The sequence below is a fragment of the Monodon monoceros genome, unplaced genomic scaffold, assembly GCF_005190385.1.
Source record: "Monodon monoceros isolate NGI ecotype Baffin Bay Population unplaced genomic scaffold, NGI_Narwhal_1 Super_Scaffold_18, whole genome shotgun sequence".
NCBI lineage: Eukaryota > Metazoa > Chordata > Mammalia > Artiodactyla > Monodontidae > Monodon > Monodon monoceros.
This window is the reverse complement of record NW_021703774.1, coordinates 167,925,607-167,945,610: the sequence shown is the minus strand read 5'-3', so window position 1 is coordinate 167,945,610 and position 20,004 is coordinate 167,925,607. Positions and strand designations below refer to the sequence as shown.

The following is a 20,004-nucleotide window of genomic DNA, read 5'->3' as shown; positions in this document are numbered from 1 at the left end:
ACTCAAGAAGTGTTTGTTGAACCAATGAGAGGGACAGTGGCAGCCTGGAACACATCCTAGTGAGGGTGTGATTGACTCGGGGAAGGAGGGCCAGCTTATGGGTGTCCCGTGCAGGAGGGAGGAGGCTTGTCCTGAGAAACTTCACAGGATGAAACGAGGGCAGGTTTAGACTTTTCTAATGTGGGACGATGAGTCTTCTGCCAAAGGAGGAATTCAAACATGAGAATATGATGCGGGACAGTGACTCAGGCTTGGGTAGAGGTGAGGCATTTATGGAATAGCCACTCTGTGGCTGGCATAGGGCTGGGCTCAGTAAGCTCCATCAGGGCAGGGAGGCTTTTCCTTTTTTTGTTCGGTGATGTATCCCAGGCACCTAGAACAGTACTTGGCCCGCAGGGGTGCTTAATAAACGTGAACTGACTGACTGCATGAATGCGTATGTTACTTAACTGGGCCTCAGGGGTGTTATGACACCCAGTGTGGAGATGAGTAAACTGAGGCTATGGCGGTCAAGTCACATGTTTGCTGGGTTGTGGGGTCAGGATTTGGAGTCAGGGCTGCCTGCTTGCAAAGCTTGTGCTCTGACCCACCCATCTGTTGGGATCCTCAAGAAGGAATTCTTGCCCTGGCTGACAGGTTGGATTTCAGCCTCTCAGAGATCCCTCTCTTCTGAGAGTGGCTGATTGTGGGAAAACACAACATGCTTGACTCAGAACTAATGGCAGGGCCAATGCCGCGAATCACAGTGGATCACCCAGCCTGCTCTGATCGGCAGGCGCCCTTTCAAAGAGAGGGGTTAGGAGGGGATCGATGCTGCCCGCCCTAAGGGGGTCCCGCCAGGCTTGGCCTGATGTTGTGGTCACCCTCAGCCACAGCAGAGGGGAGGACGCTGGCTCAGGCGGTGGCTGGCACACTGCCGGCACAGTGGGACCTGAATCTCAGGCCGACCCTGCCCAGGTGCCTGCTCCGGGGGAGTGGCTGGATTGGTGAGGGTGAATCCCTGGCGTTCACGGGAACCTGTGCCTACCCTCAGCCCCCAGGTGGCTCTGGACAAGGATGCCCAGCGAGACTTGACATGTTTGCATTCAACTGCTCCAGGAGGGGGCCACTTATTGAGGCTCTGCTGGGGACATCGTAGCTAGAACACTTGCCCAGGGCCACCGGGCCGGAGCACTTTGTCTGCTGGTCCCCCACGTTCTCCTGATGTGCTGCTGCTTAGGGTCCCTGTCCCACCAGCTCCCCATGGCCCCGTCTGCTCACCTGAGCATTTCCCAGGCAGCAGAGCAGCCCAGCGGACTGGTGGCCGGCTAGTGGCTGAGGTGCGGAGGTGTGAATACCGTAGGGGTTCAAGGCACAGCCCTGCAGCTAGATGGCCTGGGATCCAATCCCAGTTCCCCCTTGTATTGACCGTGTGACCTTGAGCAATTTTCTTACCCTCTCTGTGCCTCTGTTTCCTAATCTGTAAAATGGGGGTGATAATAGTTCCTCTCTGAAAAGGTTGTTGTAAAGATTAAAGTAACTATAGGAGTAAAGGACTTGGAATTGCTCCGGGCCCTTAGTTAGCGGTTAATACATGTGAGGTGCTGTGATGCTGATTTTGGCATTCACTCCTTGGTGGCAGCTCGAGGAACCAGCGTCTGCCTTTTTTCTGTGCCCCGTGTCTGGGCCCTGGATTCCACCCACTCAGTGCCACTTTTGTGGATGAGTACCTGGGCCGGGTTGCTGGGGAGAGACGAGCCAGGGCAGTGCGTCTCCCCCTTTCTACCATCCTCCCTCCCTCTCTCCTGCTCCCATGTCCCAGGCCTTGCAGAGATGAACCATTCATGCTTTTGTTTACTGTTTCAAGGAGTAGTAACTGACATCCTCCCACCCCAGGTTCAGGGCCACTCCCGGGAGTTCCCCTAGACCTCCAGGTCTCCCCCGCAGAAGCACCGCCTGCTCTTGACTGTTGGAGCCCATTCAGTTCACCTTCCCCTGCTGGACCGTGAGCTCCGAGGGCTGGAGATGCTTGATGAATAAGTGTCCAGGGCTGAGCCATGTGCTAGGCTGGGCTCGGGGCGGTGTGGGGGGCGGAGGCGGTCAGAGGGGAGTTGGGCATCGGCCCTGGCCCAGGAGAGCTCAGGTCTGGTTGTTTATTTGTGAACTCAGAGATGGCGGCTAGGTGCCAGGAACAGGTGCTGGGTGCTGAGGAGGGAGAGGTGTGAGGCGTGGTCCTTGCTTTGAAGAGGCTGCAGCCTGCCCTCTCTCCCTCCCTCCTGCCGTCCCTCCCCACTTCCTGTATTCCAGATGCCACGCCAGGTGGTGGAGGCACACGGAAAAGTAGGTCGTCGTCTCTGCCCCCAGTCTCTGCCCCGAGATCCACAAAAACAAGTAACCAGAGCATAATTCAGTTTCTTTAGAGACTTGGAACCTGGTATATTCTGCCATGGAAACCGGTGGCAATGACTTTGGTCTCTGTGTCCCTGTGACTAATAACAGTAACACTACCCCGCATTAACAGACCAGTGTCTGCCCTAGATCCCCAGAGGACTTGACCAGATGCCCCGAGACCAGGAGTTTTCGACCTCAGCAGTGTCGACACTTGAGCTGGATAGTCCTCTGCTGTGGAGGCCGGACTCTGCACTGTGGGACATGCAGAGCGTCCCTGGCCTCTACCCCTTACATGCCACTAGCTTCCCCCTCCCTCCCCGTTGTGACAACCCAAACGTCTCCAGACATTGCCAAATGTCCCTGGGTGGCAAAGTCGCTCCCGTTGAGAACCACTGCCTTAGATGGATCAGTGAAACTGTAATTGCATACATCAAGATGGAACGGAAAATTTGAAATCCAGTACTGCCACCCTCCAAAAAAAACAAAAGAGGAAAAAAGCGCCCACAACATCCTGTATTCCTTGGGTTTGGCATAAAATGCAAACATCCGTTGGGAGGTGGGAGAGCCCTTGGAGGCCTGAGCAGTTGTGTGCCTTGGCCCAGGCCAACCGGAGGCAGAGCCTCTGGCAAAAGAACAGGGCCATCGCCAGGCCTTGTGTCCCCTTGCTCGGTGTGGTTACAACGTAGGGCAGGTCATCAAACAGCCATAGGGTGGACATACGACCATCACCAGTTCTGGGGGAGTTGAGTCGGAATGTTCGACTGGCTGCCTCAATCTCGATTAAGCCCTGGTGTTCCCCCACCGCTAGTGCCTGTCCTGGTTTGTACAGACGTGTGGACTTGTGTCATTGTTTAGTATCTGCATCCCTGTAGGGTTGTGGATTTCAAGGGGGCAGGATCCAAACCCCCAGAACCTTGCATGGTACCCGGCATCCAGTAGTGCTCAATCAATTTTTGTGCAATGATTAAGAGGTATTGTTGGGTGGATCCAGAAAAGTAGGTCGGCTTTCCCGCCCTCCCCTTGAACGCTGTTAGGTTCCCAGAAGGAGGGAGTGGGACCTGGAGACCTCAGTTCTAACATACATGGCACATATGTGGAAGACGTGACCTTCCTCACTCGCTTCCTGGTTTGCATCCTAATGGGAAAGGAGATGGTGTCTCCGTCCTCTGACCAAGGCCCTGGCCACAGGACAGCCCTCGGATGAACCTGGCAAAGGCTCAGCCTTGGCGGGAAATGCACAGGTGTTCGCGCGCGTGTCCCCCTGCCGCCATCTAGCATTTTGGAGCACCTGTTGGCTGCAAGCAGGGAAGAGAGCACCAGACCCTGCCTTCCCAGGCCTGTCTCTTTCCACAGGTCACTTGAGGATGCTTCTGATGCAGTGTCAAGCGACAGCCGTGGGCAGGCGGGGTGGGGGTGGGGGGTCACTGTAAGTTTGCTGCCTGGAGGCGGGGTTGCTGTCCCTGACTTTAGCAGAATACATTTGAGTTCATTTGAAGCATCCTGACATTTGCAACTCTCCCCAGGGCTGATTCTCCAGCCAGGGTGCTTTACATAAGAGGTACATCTGCAGCCAGCTGCGAGGCCCAGCCTCCCCTTGACCACGTGAATTCAGGCAATTGGAATGTCTCCCTGGCACCACGCACTGTGCTTTGGTCATCACTGTGTTTCACACCAACTAAGGGAACTCAGCATCACTGTCATTTTTGGGGTCCTCTCCTTTCCTGATGTGACCTTCTTGCCTGGAATCTTGACTTTAAAAGGAGCAGGAGGTGTGTGGAGGCTTTGGGGAGCTGAGTGTTGGCTTCAGGGCCAGGCCAAGCTGGTGGCTGTCCCAGAGCACATCAGTGGGCACCCCTGGCCCTCAATGGGGGACACTGCATGGTCAGAAGCTGCAGGAGGGCTTTCACTGACCCAGAAAGACTCTGGAGGACAGCGATGGGGAGGGCCCTGGGACTGCTCAGCTCTACCTGGGACACCACCCCTTCTTGTAGGCCAGTTAGAAGGAGGTGGTGGTCATTCATTCATTCAACAAACATCTATCGAGCACCTCCTGTGTTCCAGGCTCTCAGCGAGGTATTTTGTGTGAATTATTCTCATTTAATCCTTATAACAACTCTTTGCAGTGGGGATTTTTAGAGTTTTCCTACAGAAGAGGGAACCAGGGATCAGAACAGTGAAATAATGTCTTTGTGTCACGGTGAGGAAATGGAGAGCCAGAACCCAACGAGGTTTGATTGCAGACTCACTCTTCTAAAAATCATACCTGGGGCATGATGGTGGCAGAAAGGGGCGCCCAAGGGATACCCTGCAGGACCAGAGACTGCCTCAGGATGGGGTGCAACGGGTCCCCCATTTTCCACCGGGCAGCAGGATGCAGGCAGAGGTGGGCTCACAGCCCATGGCACCCAGTGCGGTTTCTGTGAGAAGGGAGGGTAGGGATTCTCTGTAGGACCAGGCTGTGGGTGCCAGTCCCTCAAGAGTCCAAGTACAGGGCTGGTGTCGAGAGCATCAGTTAAGCTTTTGCCAAAGCTGATAATGAAAGAGGACCGGTGTTTGGGACTGGTTCCCCGTGGGGGCCATAGTCCAGGATTTGACTCCATCCCAGGACAGCAGGATTCAGGGCAAATTTATTTCATGGTTGAAACCCCGCCTCCCCCCAACACCTCCAGCCCAGTCTCCTCTGCCCCCTTCCCGGAGCCCCAGCAGCATCTTGTCAGAGGTGTGCTATTCATTGCAAGGGAGTGGGATGGATCCATTGGTCTGTTGAGGGAGAGGCACCCTGCTACAGCGAAAAGATGTGACCAGACCTCTCCACCTGCAGCTTAATCATGGACCTGCCTCTGATGAGCTTCTTGAACATGGACAGATCTCTCTATCTCTCTGAGCCTCAGTTTCCTCCTCTGTAAAATGGGGCCGATCCTCTCCACTCGTGTGTGCTCCGCCCCTTTGGGGGCTGGTGCGGCGGACAGGGAGCTGCTGGAATGACACTCACATCTTCCCTGGGGGAGGGCCGCACATTGTGAGGGGGGTGGCTTGAAGCTTAAGTGCTGGCCTTTGGGGCTGAGGCCTCTGGGTCCCCTGGGGCTCCTTGAGGGGCTTGTGTTTCGGGAGACCTCAGGTGCTGTCCAGCCAGCTTGCCCTGTCTTGCTCGGGTGGGCTGAGCTATTTTTAGCTCCGAGTTTTGCAAAGGTTATTTCTTCCTGCCTGGAGCTCTCTGTGGGACAAAGTGGACCGCCCCCTCTCAGAGGGAGGCAGAGCTTGGGCCAGAAGAAGAGACTGGAGCCAGACTGGACCCTTGTGGGCCTTGACAGGGAGGCTTCCTCTGCTCTCGGTGGCCTGCCAGCCGGGGGCTCCCGTGATCCTTCCCGGGAAAGCCGGGTGTATGCCAGGGTCCCTCACCTGCCTGCCAGAGCGGCCGAGGGCGGCAGCCACCGGGGCTTCGGCGTCCTGTCTGCTCTCCCGACGACATGCTTCTGACTCACCAGAGCAAGAATGCGGTCTTTTTGGGAGCGAGTCCTTCCTCGTACCCGCCCCACCCCTCTCCTGATCACACCCTGGCACGGGCCCCGGGCCTCTTCCCAGACTGGTTTTGGGGGAACCGCCTCTTGCGCAGCTTGGCACTGACTCTGTTTGTGCAGCTCTCCTGGGAGGAGCTGTCCTGGCGGAGGCTGGTTTCGGGCAGCAGGAGGTACGGCCCCAAGAGCGGGTGCCCCACAGGCCTCGGCCGCCTTCTCCCCTCCTCTGATGGTGGTGGCGCAGCTGGTGTGGACCAGCATCCCTTCCTTCATTCAGCAAGTGTGTGTTGAGGTCTGTTGTGTGCCGGGCACCATTCCAGGGCTGTGGATGGAGCGATGAGCATAAACGATAATGTCCACATTCTGGTAGGAGGAAACTGATGTAAACAACTAAAATGTATAGATTCCCGGAGGTGTTAAATACTATGAAGGCGGGGAGAGCAGAGTCAGAGGAAAGAGTGTGATGGGGATATGTATGTGCGATTTTAAAGCGGGTGGTTGGAGGGGCCCTCTCTGACACAGCGACCTTTGAGCAGAGCCCTGAAGGAGGTGAGGGAGTCATCCATGTGCATATCTGGGGGAAGAGTGTTCCAGGCAGAGGAAACAGCAAGTGCAAAGGCCGCCCTGTGGTAGGGTGTTTGAGGGGCTGCACGGTGGTCATTGTGACTAGGGTAGAAAAGCTGCGGGGAGAGGGATAGGCTCTGAAATCAGGGAGTTGGTGGAGGGACCACATCATGTAGGGCCTTGTTGGCCAAGGTGAGGACCCTGGTTTCCACTCCGAATGAGGTAGGAAGGCATTTGAGGCTTTGAGCAGAAGAGTAACTTGGCTGCTGTGTTGAGAACAAAGTGTGTGGGGTAGTGGGTAGGGGGGTGAAAGCAGGAAGCAGAACACCAGTCAAGGGGCTATTTTAATGGTCCAGGGAAGGGATGATGGTGGTGTGGATCAGGGTGGTAGCAGGGGAGGCGGTGCGAAGTGGTCAGATTCTAGACATGTTTGGAGGGTAGAGCCAACGAGGTTTGCTGATGGGTGGCATGTAGGTGTGAGAGAGAGTGGGGAGCCAGGGATGAGCCTGAGGTGTTTAGCCTGAGCTCCTGGCAGGCTGGAGCTGCCGTCAGGTGAGATGGGACGCCGGACGCCTGGGAGGACTGAGGGTGGCGATCAGGATGTTAAGTTCAATATGCCCTGTAGACCAGTGAGTGGACGTGCCGAGCAGGCATACTTCTGGGCAGAGGTCTGGAGTTCCAGGGAAGGTCAGGCTGGTGGTGTCACCGTAGAGATGGTCTTAAAAACCATGAAATGGGTGAGGTTGCCTGGGGAGGCGCAGATCAAGGTGAGGTTGGAGTCCTGAGCCTGGGAGCAGCCCAGCATTTGGAGGTCCTTTGCCTGGGCCATTTCTGCAGCCTGGACCGTCCATCCTTCCCCCACATCCAGCTCCGTGAAATTGCCTGGAGTCAGACCCCTCCATCTCCTGGTCCCACTTCATGCTTCCTGGGTGACTTTCGGCAGGTTGCTTCTCCAGTCTGAACCCCAGCTTCCCTGTCCATGAAAAGGAGGGAACAAAGCCACCTCTTGGGTTTGGTTCTGCCATGAAAATGCTCCACTGCTGGCATGAGTGTTCTAGAGCCGCCCTGGCACTAAATTGCCCGGGCTTTGGATGGGGAAACTGAGGCGCAGAAAGGTGAAGGTGTGGTGCAAATTCCATGCTGTCCTCTTCCAGCTTCCAGGTGTGTGTGCTGTGGAGCCCCATCGAATGGGCCACCCAGGATGTGGCCAAGAATTTGGGACCCTCGGATTGGCAGTTTTTCACCTGGCCCTTCAGCCTGGGGCCTTGCGCCTGGACTGGACCTCTGGGGACAAAGGGGTTAATGTGCCTGGGGGCTGGGAGGCGGAGGAGGAGGGGGAGGGTCAGGGGGCTGTTCTGGTGGCAGCAGCTTCTCCAGGCTGGCTTTGGTTTCCTAGCAACAGCCCCCAGGGGTCCCTTCTGCCCAGAGGCCTCCTCCAGGGTTGGTGTGGGAGGGGGCCTGCGCCCAACCTGTCCTGCCTGGGGATCATTGACCAGGGGCACGCCTAGGGAGAGGGGACACTTACCCCGGGCGGCTACAGAGCCTCCATTGTCTGAGGCTTCAGCCACTGGCCAGCCTCACCCCTGCCCATGGCAGGAAGCCCATTGAGTGGCTTGGCGCCTAGTGTGCAGGGAGAGGAGCTGGCCCTGTGTCCCTCTGGCATTTGGAGGCTCCCGCCACGGGCTGTGGAGGGTCTGGGAGGATGCTCTCCCCACTCACCCGTGCCCTCAGCCACCTGGCACCTGGTCCGTGCTGGGATCCCGTGAGAACCAGCCCGAAGGTCCCGCCCTGGCTCTCCCAGCTCACGACCCAGGGACCCTGCTCAGCCACCGTGTGGCCCTGGGAACATCCTCAGTCTCTCAGCCTCCTTTCCCTCATCTGTTGTGGGAATTAAATTAGACAGACACTGTAAAATGTTCAGCAGGGGTTCTGGTGCACAGCAGTGCTGGGAGACGGCAGTGCTGGGAGACGGCACCTGTTATCGTTTCTAAGACGATCATTTTGTGATCTCAAGGATGACGAGGGTCACAAAGGTCAGGGCTGGTATTCTGGTGGACCGTCGGCCTGGACTCAGTTGAGCAATCTGCAGAATGGGGCAACACTGTCCTCCAGGAGCGGCAGGAACTCCAGGAAGGGAACTAACATTTGGTAAGGGCCTGCCCCTGCCGGCATTTTCAGATGTCACTCCACTTACGTCTGCATCTGACAGATGAGGACAGGAAGCACAGAGAGGGTGAGTAACTTCCTGAGGTCTGGCCGCTGGAGGGCAAGCGCACATTCCGCGTCTGAAGCTGGTCTCTCTGACCCCAGGCTGAGTGCTTTCCAGGGCTCTGAGTCCTGGACACGTGTCCTTCTTGCTGTACCTCCGCCTGTGTTCTCTTGGCTAAGGCACCTTGTCTCTCCAGAGCCCCTGCGAACTAGCCCCCTCCACAGTCTGCAGCAGGGGGGCTGCTTGCGCTGAGGGACTCCCAGGGCAGAGGTGCCCCCACCATACAGCTTGCAGACCCTGCTCTTCCTCCTGGCCCCGGGCTTTCTGGGCAGGGCAGAGGACACCTGGGCTGAGGTCCCCATCTGGGCCTGTGCCCCTCCTCCACTGGTCAGGAAGCCCCACACCTGCAGCCACCCCAGGTTCAGGGATACGCCAGCCTCATGGTCTCCTGAGTTGATCCTAAGCAGATGGGATCCACTGCAGATGGGATCCCAGATCAGGCTCCGGGCTTAGTTCAGTGCCGCTCAGCTGTTGTCTAGCGTGTGGGTTGGTGCTCTGGGCACTGAGACGAAAAGAAGAGGCCAGTCTAGGGAGTGAGACCGTTCTAATGGGGGCTGTAGGTATCCCAGAATCACCCGTGCTCTTTGAAAATAGACTTTCTCAGGCTGCACCCACAGGCTACCAATTCAGAATTGTGGGCCTGTGACACAGGTTTCTTTCTTTCTTTCTTTCTTTTTTTAACATCTTTATTGGAGTATAATTGCTTTACATTGTTGTGTTAGTTGCTGCTGTATAACAAAAGAAGATGGAACGCTTCACGAATTTGCGTGTCATCCTTGTGCAGGGGCCATGCTAATCTTCTCTGTGTCTTTCCAATTTTAGTATATGCGCTGCTGAAGCGAGCACAGACTCAGGTATTTTTTAAACCAGGCTTGGGAACCACTGCATGAGATGGGTCTGGGGAGGCCTCACAGAGGAGAAGGGTCTGGGTTTTGAAGGTTGAGTAGGAGTTTGCTCTTTCGTTCTGAGAGAGAATTCTCCCTGGAGGGAACAAACAACCTGAGCAAAGACCCAGAGATATAGAACAGGTCGGCAAAGCGATGGGCCTGAAGCCCTTCATGAGGGCTGGAACAGTCAGGCCGGGCATGGGCACCTTCCAGACCAGAGAGGTCGGTGGGGAGGGTGGTGCGGCAGATCAGGGAGGGCCTTGCTGAGGACCTGCATTCCTAAGGCGAAGGTGAGGAGGAAGAGTCTGAGGCTGTGTGCTTTGGAACCCTTGCTGTGGCGGCAGAGGTGGGCGTGTGTTGGTCAAGCTCACATCTGACAGGGGACGAAACCTGGAGAGGCCTCCTGTGGTTGCAGGAGGAGCTCTGGTCCACACCCCTGGTCTTACCTCCCGTCCCGCACTTTTTTCCTGGCTTCCAGGAGACAGACAGGGTGCCTCTGAGGCCAGAGTTGGAGGTGGGGGCCTGGGCCAGATCCTGGTCCTTGTTCCCCTCCGTGCAGAACAGGGTGGCATCTACCTTTCCTCTGGCAAGGCTGCCCGACTCGGTTATGCCAGCATCTCCCTCTGGGACTGCCTGCCTGCCTACCTGGGCCCCTGCCCACCCTCCCCTCCCCTCCCCTCCCCGCAGAGTCCCGCCTTCCCCGTCCTCAAACTCCTGGCCTGGTTTGTGCAGCCTCCCTGATTTTGAGGAGCCTTCCTGGTGTATTTCTCCAGGCCTCATTCAGGGGGAGCTGATGGGGACATTCACTTGAGTGGGAGGTGGGAGATGGTCCGGGATGGGGTGAATCTCAGGGACTAGTGAGGAGGGACAGGTGCGTGCAGGCTGGAGGAGGGTTTCCTGCCGGGCCTCTGGGCTGGATGGACCTTGAGCTCTAGAGGAAGGAGGAACTGATGAGGGTCTGATTAAATTAGAGCCTGGAAGACACCTGCTGTGGTGAGCAGGGCTGTCCAGGGTGGAGGGAAGTGCTAATCTGGCCGCTCTTGAGTGGTCCCGGTCACTGAACTTGACCCGCTTGGGGGGCACACCCGGAGCTGGGCTTGCTCCTCTGCTTCTCGCTCTGTCTGAACGTGCTCGAGAAGTACAGCCTGCTGCTGGTCGTTCTGTGTAGGCTCACGGGCAAGAGCACCGTTCGGGGGTCTGCCTGCCTAGCCAGTCTTGGCAGTCGTTTTTAAAGAGATGACCCCCCAAAGAAGAAAGTCTCCATAACCCTACCACCCACGTGGAGCACTGTGAATATCACCGTGCTAACAGTGGCCACTGTAGGCTGAGAGCTACCCCACCACACACCACGGTCCCGTTTCATGAGCGCAGGACCTCTGTGAGGCGGGTGCTGGGGAGAAGGGGGTGAATTGTAACAGCTGGAAGTGGCAGAGCTGGGATTCGAACTCAGATCTAGCAACAGATCCCACCCTTTCAACACCATCTTGCAGCTACTGTCTGGTCCGGCCTGTGATGTTTTGCCTTAGTCCTCTTTTTAAAAATGAGAATGCTTCTTTTCATCTTCCCTCCTTATAATACTCACTGTAGAAGATCTGGAAAATTCAGAAAAATGGAAAGAGGGTCAAAAGAAAATCTTCTGGAGCCCTGCCACCCAGGCAAACACTGTTCATATACCTTAGTGAGTTTCCTTCTGTCCTTTTCCTCTCTGCACTTTAGAAACAGTTGGAATCCCTGAGTGTAGATAATTCTGTAGATAATCCTGCTGGGCCACTCTTGGTTTTCAGTCGACGCTCCTTCCCCAGCCAGACTGCCTCTTTTGCCAGAGACCGCTGTGGCAGGAAGGTTCTGGATCGCTTTTAAGAGCGAAGTTCATTTCAGGGGCATCACAACACATTTCTTCCAGCTCAGCCTCCGACCTTGAAGCTTGCAGACCATGCATAGCTCAAGGAAGACTTAAAAAAAAAATAAAAAAAGGAAATAGCTGAGCAACCCCACCTGTTTGCTCATGTTCACACTCATATGCCCCGGCTCCTGGCTGTGGCAGCCTGTGGCATCCTCCGGACGGCTGCTGTCATGCCCACTTTGCAGAGATGTAGCCTGAAGCTCTGAGAGGCCAAGGTGGGGCCTGGGGTCACACCGAGAGGAGGAGGCAGAGCCCAGCCCACAGATGGACTTGGCTGCCCCCAGACCCTCACGGCTTGGAAGCCCTTGGGGTTCCCCTTTGAGCCTCGTCCAGGGTCCCCTTTGAGCCTCCTCCAGGGTATCTCCTGGGATGCAGAATCCAGACACACGGTCCCATTTGCCGTTTCCCATTTTGGTGGTGACACGTCAAGGACGGGCATCTTGGCACTGACTGAGCCTGCTGGGGCTTTGTGGTTGACCTCAGGGATGCTGCTGGGAGTCCCATGGGCCAGGTAGCAGGAACCCCATTTTACAGATGAGGACACCAAGGCTCAGCTCACCTGCCAGTGGAGATGAGACTCCAGCCTGGATCCCCGACTCCCAAGGTAGAGCTTTGGTCATCACAGTCTGTGCCCTGGGCGTTAATGACAGCCAGAGACTACCGTGTCCCAGGGACCCCTCCAAGAATGTTGTATGTATTTACTTTTAATTTTCTTAAGAACCCCATGAAATAGGTACTTCTTAGAAGTATTTTTTTAAAAAATTTATTTATTTTAATTTATTTATTTTTGGCTGCATTGGGTCTTTGTTGCTGTGCGCGGGCTCTCTCTAGTTGCGGCGAGTGGGGGCTACTCTTCATTGCGGTACGTGGACTTCTCATTGCGGATGGCTTCTCTTTGTTACGGAGCACGGGCTCTAGGCGTGCGCGCTTCAGTAGTTGTGACCCGGGGGCTCAGTAGTTGTGGCTCGCAGGCTCTAGAGTGCAGGCTCAGTAGTTGTGGCGCACGGGCTTAGTTGCTCAGCGGCATGTGGGATCTTCCCAGACCAGGGCTCGAACCCGTGTCCCCTGCACTGGAAGGCAGATCCTCAACCACTGCGCCACCAGGGAAGCCCCCGTAGGTACTTTTTAATCCCCATTTTGCAAATGAGTAAACTGAGGCACAGAGACGGGGGTTAAGTAACTCATCCAAGGTATTATGGCTACTGAGCAGTGGGCCCAGGTGGTATCAGGTAGCCTTGAATTCTTTTCTAATTATTGTGCCGTGAAGGTCTCTAGCAGGGAGTTGCGCTGCTCTGAGCCATCCTTCTGAGGCTTGGGGCACGTGTGTGCAAAATGGTGGCCACAGGCCTGTGGGTGTGCACGGGGCTTGCTGGCCTGGGCCCTTGCCCGGGGACCTCACTGCCCCCACTTAGTCTGCAGCAAACGCCTCCCAGATGCCAGCCCTGAGGTCCAGGGAGGCCGTGTGATTAAGGAGTTGAGACTAGGGTTTGGAGTCGATACCCCTGGACTGAATCCTAGCGTTGTCACTTTGTTCACTTGCCTCTGTGACCTTGGGCAAATCCTTACCTCTCTGAGCCTTGGTTTCCTCATCTCTTAATGAAATAATGCAGATAAATCTCTGGGCTCCTTATATGTTGATGTCTCTGTTCCTTTCTGGGAAAAGCCTTGGGCTTGGAGGGGAGGGCAGGAATCATCCCTGAAAATGAGGAAAAAGGAGAGGACATTGGACTTTCTGGCCTAGAGGGAAGGATCCTGGGCTTCTGCTTGATCAGAAAAAAAAAAAAATATATATATATTTCTCCCCACAGGATGTTTATTAATTACAAAGGAAAATAGTAACTTTACAGTGGAGAAACCTCAGGGAGACATCACTTTAACTAAGTGGTCAAAGTTACCATGACTAGTACAGGCGTACCTGGGAGATACTTTGAGTTGGGTTCCAGACCACCGCAATAAAGTGAATATTGCAGTAAAGCGAATCACGCTTTATTTTTCCCAGTGCATATAAAAGTTATGTTTACACTATACCTTAGTCTATTAAGTGTGCAATGGCATTATGTCTAAAACACAATGTACATACCTTAAAGAAAATATTTAAGGAGCAGTTTGCACATGAACCTGGGCTGGGTGCCTTCCTTTTTCTTCCTGCAAAATGGCTATGTCTCCCTGCTCCTTCTTCAGTGGTTCTGAATGAGCCCACAGGACGGACGGACCTGCAGGGGGACTGCTATGCAGCTGTTGTTGGACTTTTCAACTTGCGAAGGGATTTGCAGACATTTTAGTTTGCTTTCCCCAACCTTTGCTGAGAGTTTTCAGTGTGGGTAAAAGACACAGTCACACACTTAGTGGAGAGCAGTTTGCATTCAGTCAGAATGAAAAGTGCAATTCTCTGACCCAGCAGATCCCACCTAGGAGTGTGACTGACAGGTTCATGCACCAATGCGCTCAAGGCCAAGTGTATGGAGGAAGGCTTTATAACACCAAAGCCTGGAAACAACCTCAGTGTCCCTTGATAGGGGTTATGTCAATTATGGTATATCCCATCCGCCCCAAAATACTACGCAGCCGTTAAAAAAGTGAGACTGATTTCTGTGTACTGTTTTGAATTGATCATGGAGATTCTTAAGCAAAAATCGTGGTTGCTAAGTGAAGTGAGTCAGACAGAGAAGACAGATATGTGACATCACTTATATGTGGAATCTAAAAAGACTGATACAAATGAACTTATTTACAAAACAGATAGAAAACAAATTTATGATTACCAAAGGGGAAGGGGGTGGTGGAGGGATAAGTTAGCAATTAGGGATTAACACGCTACTATGTATAAAACAGATAAACAAGGACCTACTGTATAGCACAGGGAACTGTAGTCAATCTCTTGTCATAAACTATAATGGAAAAGAAGCTGAAAAAGAATATATATGCACACACGTGCCCGTGTATAACTGAATCACTTTGCTCTACACCTGAAACATTGTAAATAAAGTATACTTCAATTAAAAAATTTTTTTAAAAACGTGGTTGCACCACAGCGTGTGCAGTGTGCTTCCTCCTGTCTAAAACAAGGCATATATACGGATAAACAAGCTGGTGCATACATGGCATAGTTCTGGAAAGATTCATAAGAAACCAGTAATAGTGGTCAGTCCTGGGGGATTTGAGAGACTGACTTTTCATTGCACATCTTTTGTATTGTTTTGGACTTTGAGAGACAGTAGAGCATGGTGGTTACATAATGAGCACACACTGGGGCCCATGGCCTGGGTTCACCCCCTGGCTCTGCTGCCTACTAGCTGTGTGATCTTGGGCTACTTACTTAACCACCCTGGGCCTCATTTTCTCATAATTTGGATTTTCACATTTGTAAAGTGCTCAGAATAATGCCGGAGATATAGTAGGCACTGCATAGATGTTTGCTGTTATTAATTAATTGCCCTTTACATGCATCCTATTTTTAATTAGGAAACCAGCTAACACAAATAGAGGCTTTAAGGATTGGAAAGGAAAATAGGCTCGCAGCCAGTTTGTGTCAGGCGCTGATTAGAAAGGAGGGCTTGGGGCTTTCCCTCCAGGGTCGATCCCCTCCTCCCCAGGAAGTCTAGAAGGACTGCCTCTAGCTCAGAATCGGGGGTGTGAACCGGGAGTGGGGAGAACTCTTTCCGTCACCGCTTTGCAGGAGGCATCGGGCAAGCTTGGCTCCAGGGCCCGGGAAGCCCGGTGGAGGCACTGGCTTCTTGGTTGCGGGATCCTCTACTGCGAGGCCTGGAGAAACTGCCCCCAGCTCCCAGCATTTGGGATTCCGCCCCGATCTCGAGCAACCTGTCTCCATGAAGCCCTTTATTTCCCTCACACCCACGTGCTAAGTGGCCAACCTCGTGGGTGCAAAACAGGGAGAGACAGAGTGAATGGCCTTCCGTGGGACCACTGGGGCGGGAGCTGGGGAGAGCGGCGGCTGGACCCAAGGGCGCCCGTGGAGGAGAAAATGTCCGGCCACGTCCATGACAGTTCAGGTGTGATCCAGCTTCTGCGACACGGGGGCCGAGTGTGATCCTGGCTTCTGAGGCTGGAGTTTCACCTGTCAGCCAGTGGGGACCCACCTGTCAGCCTAGCTGGACCCAGCAGGCTCCCGAGGTTCCTTGGTATTGGGCAGAGGAAGGTCCGTGGAGGCAGGGGCCTTCTGGGAAGATGGCTTAGGGTTCTGCCGCTGCTGGTTTTTCTGCAGGTTAATGATTTGTGAAGGTGAGGGCTGGGCCCTTGCTGGCGCTGTCCTGTGCTCCCGAAGCGGCTGGGGAACAGGGTGAGAGCCGGCTGGCGTGCACAGGTCATGAGTCAGTGAGCCTTCTCTGTCGCTGGGACTTCAGCCTTGAACGCCCTCTGATCAGATTTCTGGCCTTCTATTTGCAGGTGAGCGCTGGGACGGTGCTGGTGAGCTGCACCCTGTCTGATGGCTTCCTCCCATCCTCCACAGGCTGCCATAGGTATGGTACTCCGGGTGCCTGCTTCTCCCGCCTCTGAACGGGCCGTGGGGCCTGCCCCAGGGCCACTAGCTTTGGAGTAGGCTGACCTTGGGTGTGAATCTGGCCCTACTGGCGGTTAGCTGTGTGCCCTTGGGCAAGTGGCCTCACCCCTCTGCCTCAGATTCCTTGCCTACAACATGGAAATAAAGATTTCCTCCTCGTAGAGCGGGCTCCAGGTAAGGGCTGACGCCTTACCTTTCTCCCTGAGGTCCCCTGGAGAGACGAGCAGAGCCCCTCTGGGGACTGAGGTGTGCTTGAGGGTAAAGCTTATGAATTGAGTGGGGAGTTGGGGCTCAGGGGAAGGGCGGGGCCATCCATCTCCATCTGCTAAGGAACCGAGGAGGCCGGGTCATCTAGCAGTGGTGGGGCTGCTAAGTTAAAAAAAAAAAAAAAGCAGAAAAATACATACTTATACTAAAAAATATTGTTTTTTTATCTGAAATTCAATCTGATGTCCTGATGGCAACCCTAACGGTGGGGCCTTGGACACTGCTGGTAGAATCGGGACCCCATCCTGGAGGAGCTGGAGGCAAGGCCATTTCTCCCATTGGGCCCAGCTTCCCGGCCTCTTGTTCTTTTTGGGGGGTGGCAGTTAGCAGAATGGTAACAAGCCAGGGCTTTTTCTCCAGTCCAACCCTGCCACTGCCACTGTGAGCTCAGCTGAGTGACTTGGTGTCTCTCTGGCTCTGTTTCACCACCCACAAACATGGGGATAATAACGATACCCACTGCTGTGACGTTTCGAGGTTTAAATGCAGGTGGGACCCTGGCATGTGGTAATCGATGGCTCAGTGCATGGCAGCTGCTATCACTGGGGTGTTGGCAGGATGGGCCGCCTGTGCTGTGCTCTGAGCCCCCGGGCAGAGCCCAGGGAGGACTCTCCCCCCCTCCACCCCACCCCGAGCCTCCGTGTTCTTTTCTGAAGGGTGGAGGACCAGCACGGTAGTCACACCTTCTCCATAGCGTGGGTGGCTTCCTGGGTCCCGGCCTTCTGGATTCGCTGGGGACTCGCTGGGGTGGGCTCTCCCGAGGACGGGGCATGTCCATGAACATCACAGGCGTGTGTGGTCACCTCCAGCCCTGCCAACTGTCTGGATGGGTGGGAAGGGCTCAGTTCAGCTCTCAATTATCCAGGGATGGGCCTCCTGATTTTTCCTTCTGATAAGGAGCTGTGCCTAATTGCCTGGGTCTCAGGATCCTGAACAGAATCTTGGGAACAAGGTCATTTTCTGATTCATGGCCGTGGCCTTGGGTCCCAGGATGTCCGCACCCCTCGCCGCTGTCCTAGGCACCCTGAACCCTTTCTCCTACACACCAAGGGGCCAGACATGCAAACTGAGAGCGAAAGTATCTTATGATGAAATCAATTCATTTCCGTTCAGCAAACATTTGATGAAAGTCTACTGTTCTGGGTGTATCTGACATTGCGGGCTGGTTTCATCTGGTTGAACTAGCCTCTTTGCCACTTTCTGACTCTTTGAGAGCTTCCCATGGTCTTCACGAATAAATTCAAATCCCGCCAGCACCTCGCAGCCGTGTTCTCACCCCCATCATCCTTGCTCACGTCTTCACTTCCACTGGGCCACTTGCTGTTCTCTGTTCTGGCCTCAGCCTGGAATACCCCCGACCCGTAACCTGAGCCTGTCAGACCACTGCTCCCCCTTTAAGGCTCTGCACAGGGGCAGCCTTGTGCCGAAGCCGCGCCCCGCATAAGCCCCCTCCTCTCTTTAGCACCGGCTCAGTCTCTGGGCTTTTACATTATTCTCCGGCTGTATCTGCCTGCCTTACCCTGTAGTGAGCTCCTTGACATTGAGGGGCCATGTCTGTCTTCTGCTTGAACCTCCCGGCCCAGGGGCTCTCGGGGACAGTTCACTGGATGCGGGCATGACTGTGTTGATTGCTGGGCTAACTGAAGCTATTTGTACTCTTAAAGGGAGAAGGTGCAGAAATAACCTAAGTCCCTGGACACAGCCTGGGGGCCGGGTCACCTGGGGCTGGGCCTGGCCTGTGAATGGGGAGGGGCTCTCCATCTCACCCAGGGTCAGGGCCTGGGCTATGACCCAAGGCAATAATAATAGTAATAACGTTAATGATAATGATGATGCAATGACAGTGATTGTAAGTAGAATCGTCATTGTAAGAACAGCTAACATTTAGCGAGCCCATACCTCGCACCGGGTGCTTTAATGTCTGTCAGTTCATTCCATCCTCCCAACAGCCCTGTAAGGCAGTTATTATTATTGTCCTCATTTGACAGATCAGGAAACTGCAGCTTGGTGGGGTAGGGGGAAGGGCGGTGAAATAACTTGACACTCACACAGCCAGTATAAGGGAGAGCTGGAGTCTGAACCCAGGTGGTCTGACTGTGAAACCGTAGTGACTACAATGATACAGGCCACGTGCAAAGGGAACCCTCCCCCCACTGTATGCCCAGCAGATCCAAGAGGGCAGGACCATGGGCACTGAAGCCCCTTTGGTCAGGATAGGTCTGAATCTGGTGGTCCAGAAATAGTGGGCAGGGACTTTGAGGTCATTTATTCCAGTATTTTTTAAACTTTTAAAACTGCAACCCATAGACCTGACAATAGGTGTGTGTGTGTGTGTGTGTGTGTGTGTGTGTGTGTGTGTGTATTCAGCAAATAATTATGTGCCTACCATATGTCGGGCACATTACCAGATGCTGGGAATATGACAGTGAAACAGACAAGAATACCTGCCCTCAGGAAGCTTACATTCTAGCAGAGGAGACAGACAGTAAAATAAATAAAACATACTGTGTGTCACGTGCTGATAAGGGCCACAGAGAAAAAGAAAGCAGGCATGGCCAATCGGGAGCCCCCGGGTGTCACTGGGGGCAGCTTTGGTCCTGGCAGCCTCGTTGGAATCTGACGTATGGTAAAGACTTGAAGGAGGTGAGAGCAGGAGAAGACGCCTGGGGGAAAGAACATTCTGGACCCCAGGACTGAAAGTGCAAATGTCCTGAGGCAGGAACAGAGCGGGCGCTTTACACGGTACACGGTACAGGTGTGGCTGGAGTGGAGAACAGTAGAAGATGCTGTACACGCACATTTTATATGTGTGTGTACATATACATATCCAAAACGCAAGTGTTGAAAGCAATATCAAAAGTAATACCAAATGTGCCTGGGGAGGGCCTGTCAGCTCTGGGTTTCTGCTGCAGTCAAGCAGCTGAGGAAGGGTCTTCTTGAATTTGATACACTTGCGCCTAAAATGTTCTGCTCTGGAAACCCCAGGTCACTGTGGGTGGGGCGGGGGGGGGGTTTGGATTTTTCTGGTCAGTGAGACTGCTAGAATCAGATATGTCCATCTGTCCATCCGTTGGCCCATCTAGCTGTCTCTCTGCTCCATCCACCTCCCCACCCATTTACTTATCGATCCATCTGTGGACAGTCCTGTCCTCAAGGATCTCGGGCAGGGAGGGGACAAAAATTACAGCAGGTGTCACTGTGTAACACTCACATCCCAGGCACTATGCCAAGAGCTACATCTACCAGAGCAGTTCTCCACCAGGGGCAGCTTCGTCCCCCAGGGGACATTTGGCAATGTCTGCAGACATTTTTGGTTGTCATAGCTGGAGGGTAGAGGCCAGGAATGCTGCTACACATCCTATAGAGCCCCCCAGCACAAAGACCATGCAGCCCCGATAGGAGGCTGAGAAACCCTGACCCACATCTCACGTCACATTCACATTAGCCTTATGAAGTAGGTGCTGTTGTCTCATTCTCCAGTTTACAGGGAAGAAACCAAGGTTCAGTGAGGTGAATGGGACCCAGACAGGACTGGGTGGGCCCCAAGCTCATGCTCTAAAATGTGTGACATGAGCTGTGACAGGCCTGCTCCGGGCGGCCCAGGGAGGGGCGATCAGCTTCAAACCAGCCCACATTGTCCCTTGGTTTGGGAGTGGGTTTGCACGAGGTAGGGAGATGGGCTAAATGGACGCTTGAGGTTCTGTTTAGGC

At 54.3% G+C, this 20,004-nt stretch overlaps 1 protein-coding gene and 1 non-coding gene across 9 annotated transcripts in view; one reads left to right on the top strand and one right to left on the bottom strand.

The window, feature by feature from the left end:
* Positions 1-20,004, top strand: part of ARHGEF10L (Rho guanine nucleotide exchange factor 10 like) — a 178,611-nt gene that overhangs the window by 34,786 nt on the left and 123,821 nt on the right. For 6 of the 8 annotated variants that reach the window (XM_029228733.1, XM_029228728.1, XM_029228729.1 and 3 more), the window contains one exon: positions 15,913-15,986. In XM_029228733.1, the coding sequence (XP_029084566.1) occupies positions 15,953-15,986 (34 nt within the window). In that variant the 5' untranslated portion in view covers positions 15,913-15,952. Of the gene's footprint in view, positions 1-15,771; positions 15,806-15,847; positions 15,987-20,004 lie in introns of those variants that run through there. The other 2 variants (XM_029228725.1, XM_029228727.1) reach the window with 2 other exon arrangements.
* Positions 9,458-9,564, bottom strand: LOC114900213. Its single transcript, XR_003794815.1, has one exon. It is a non-coding gene; the product is annotated as a U6 spliceosomal RNA (small nuclear RNA).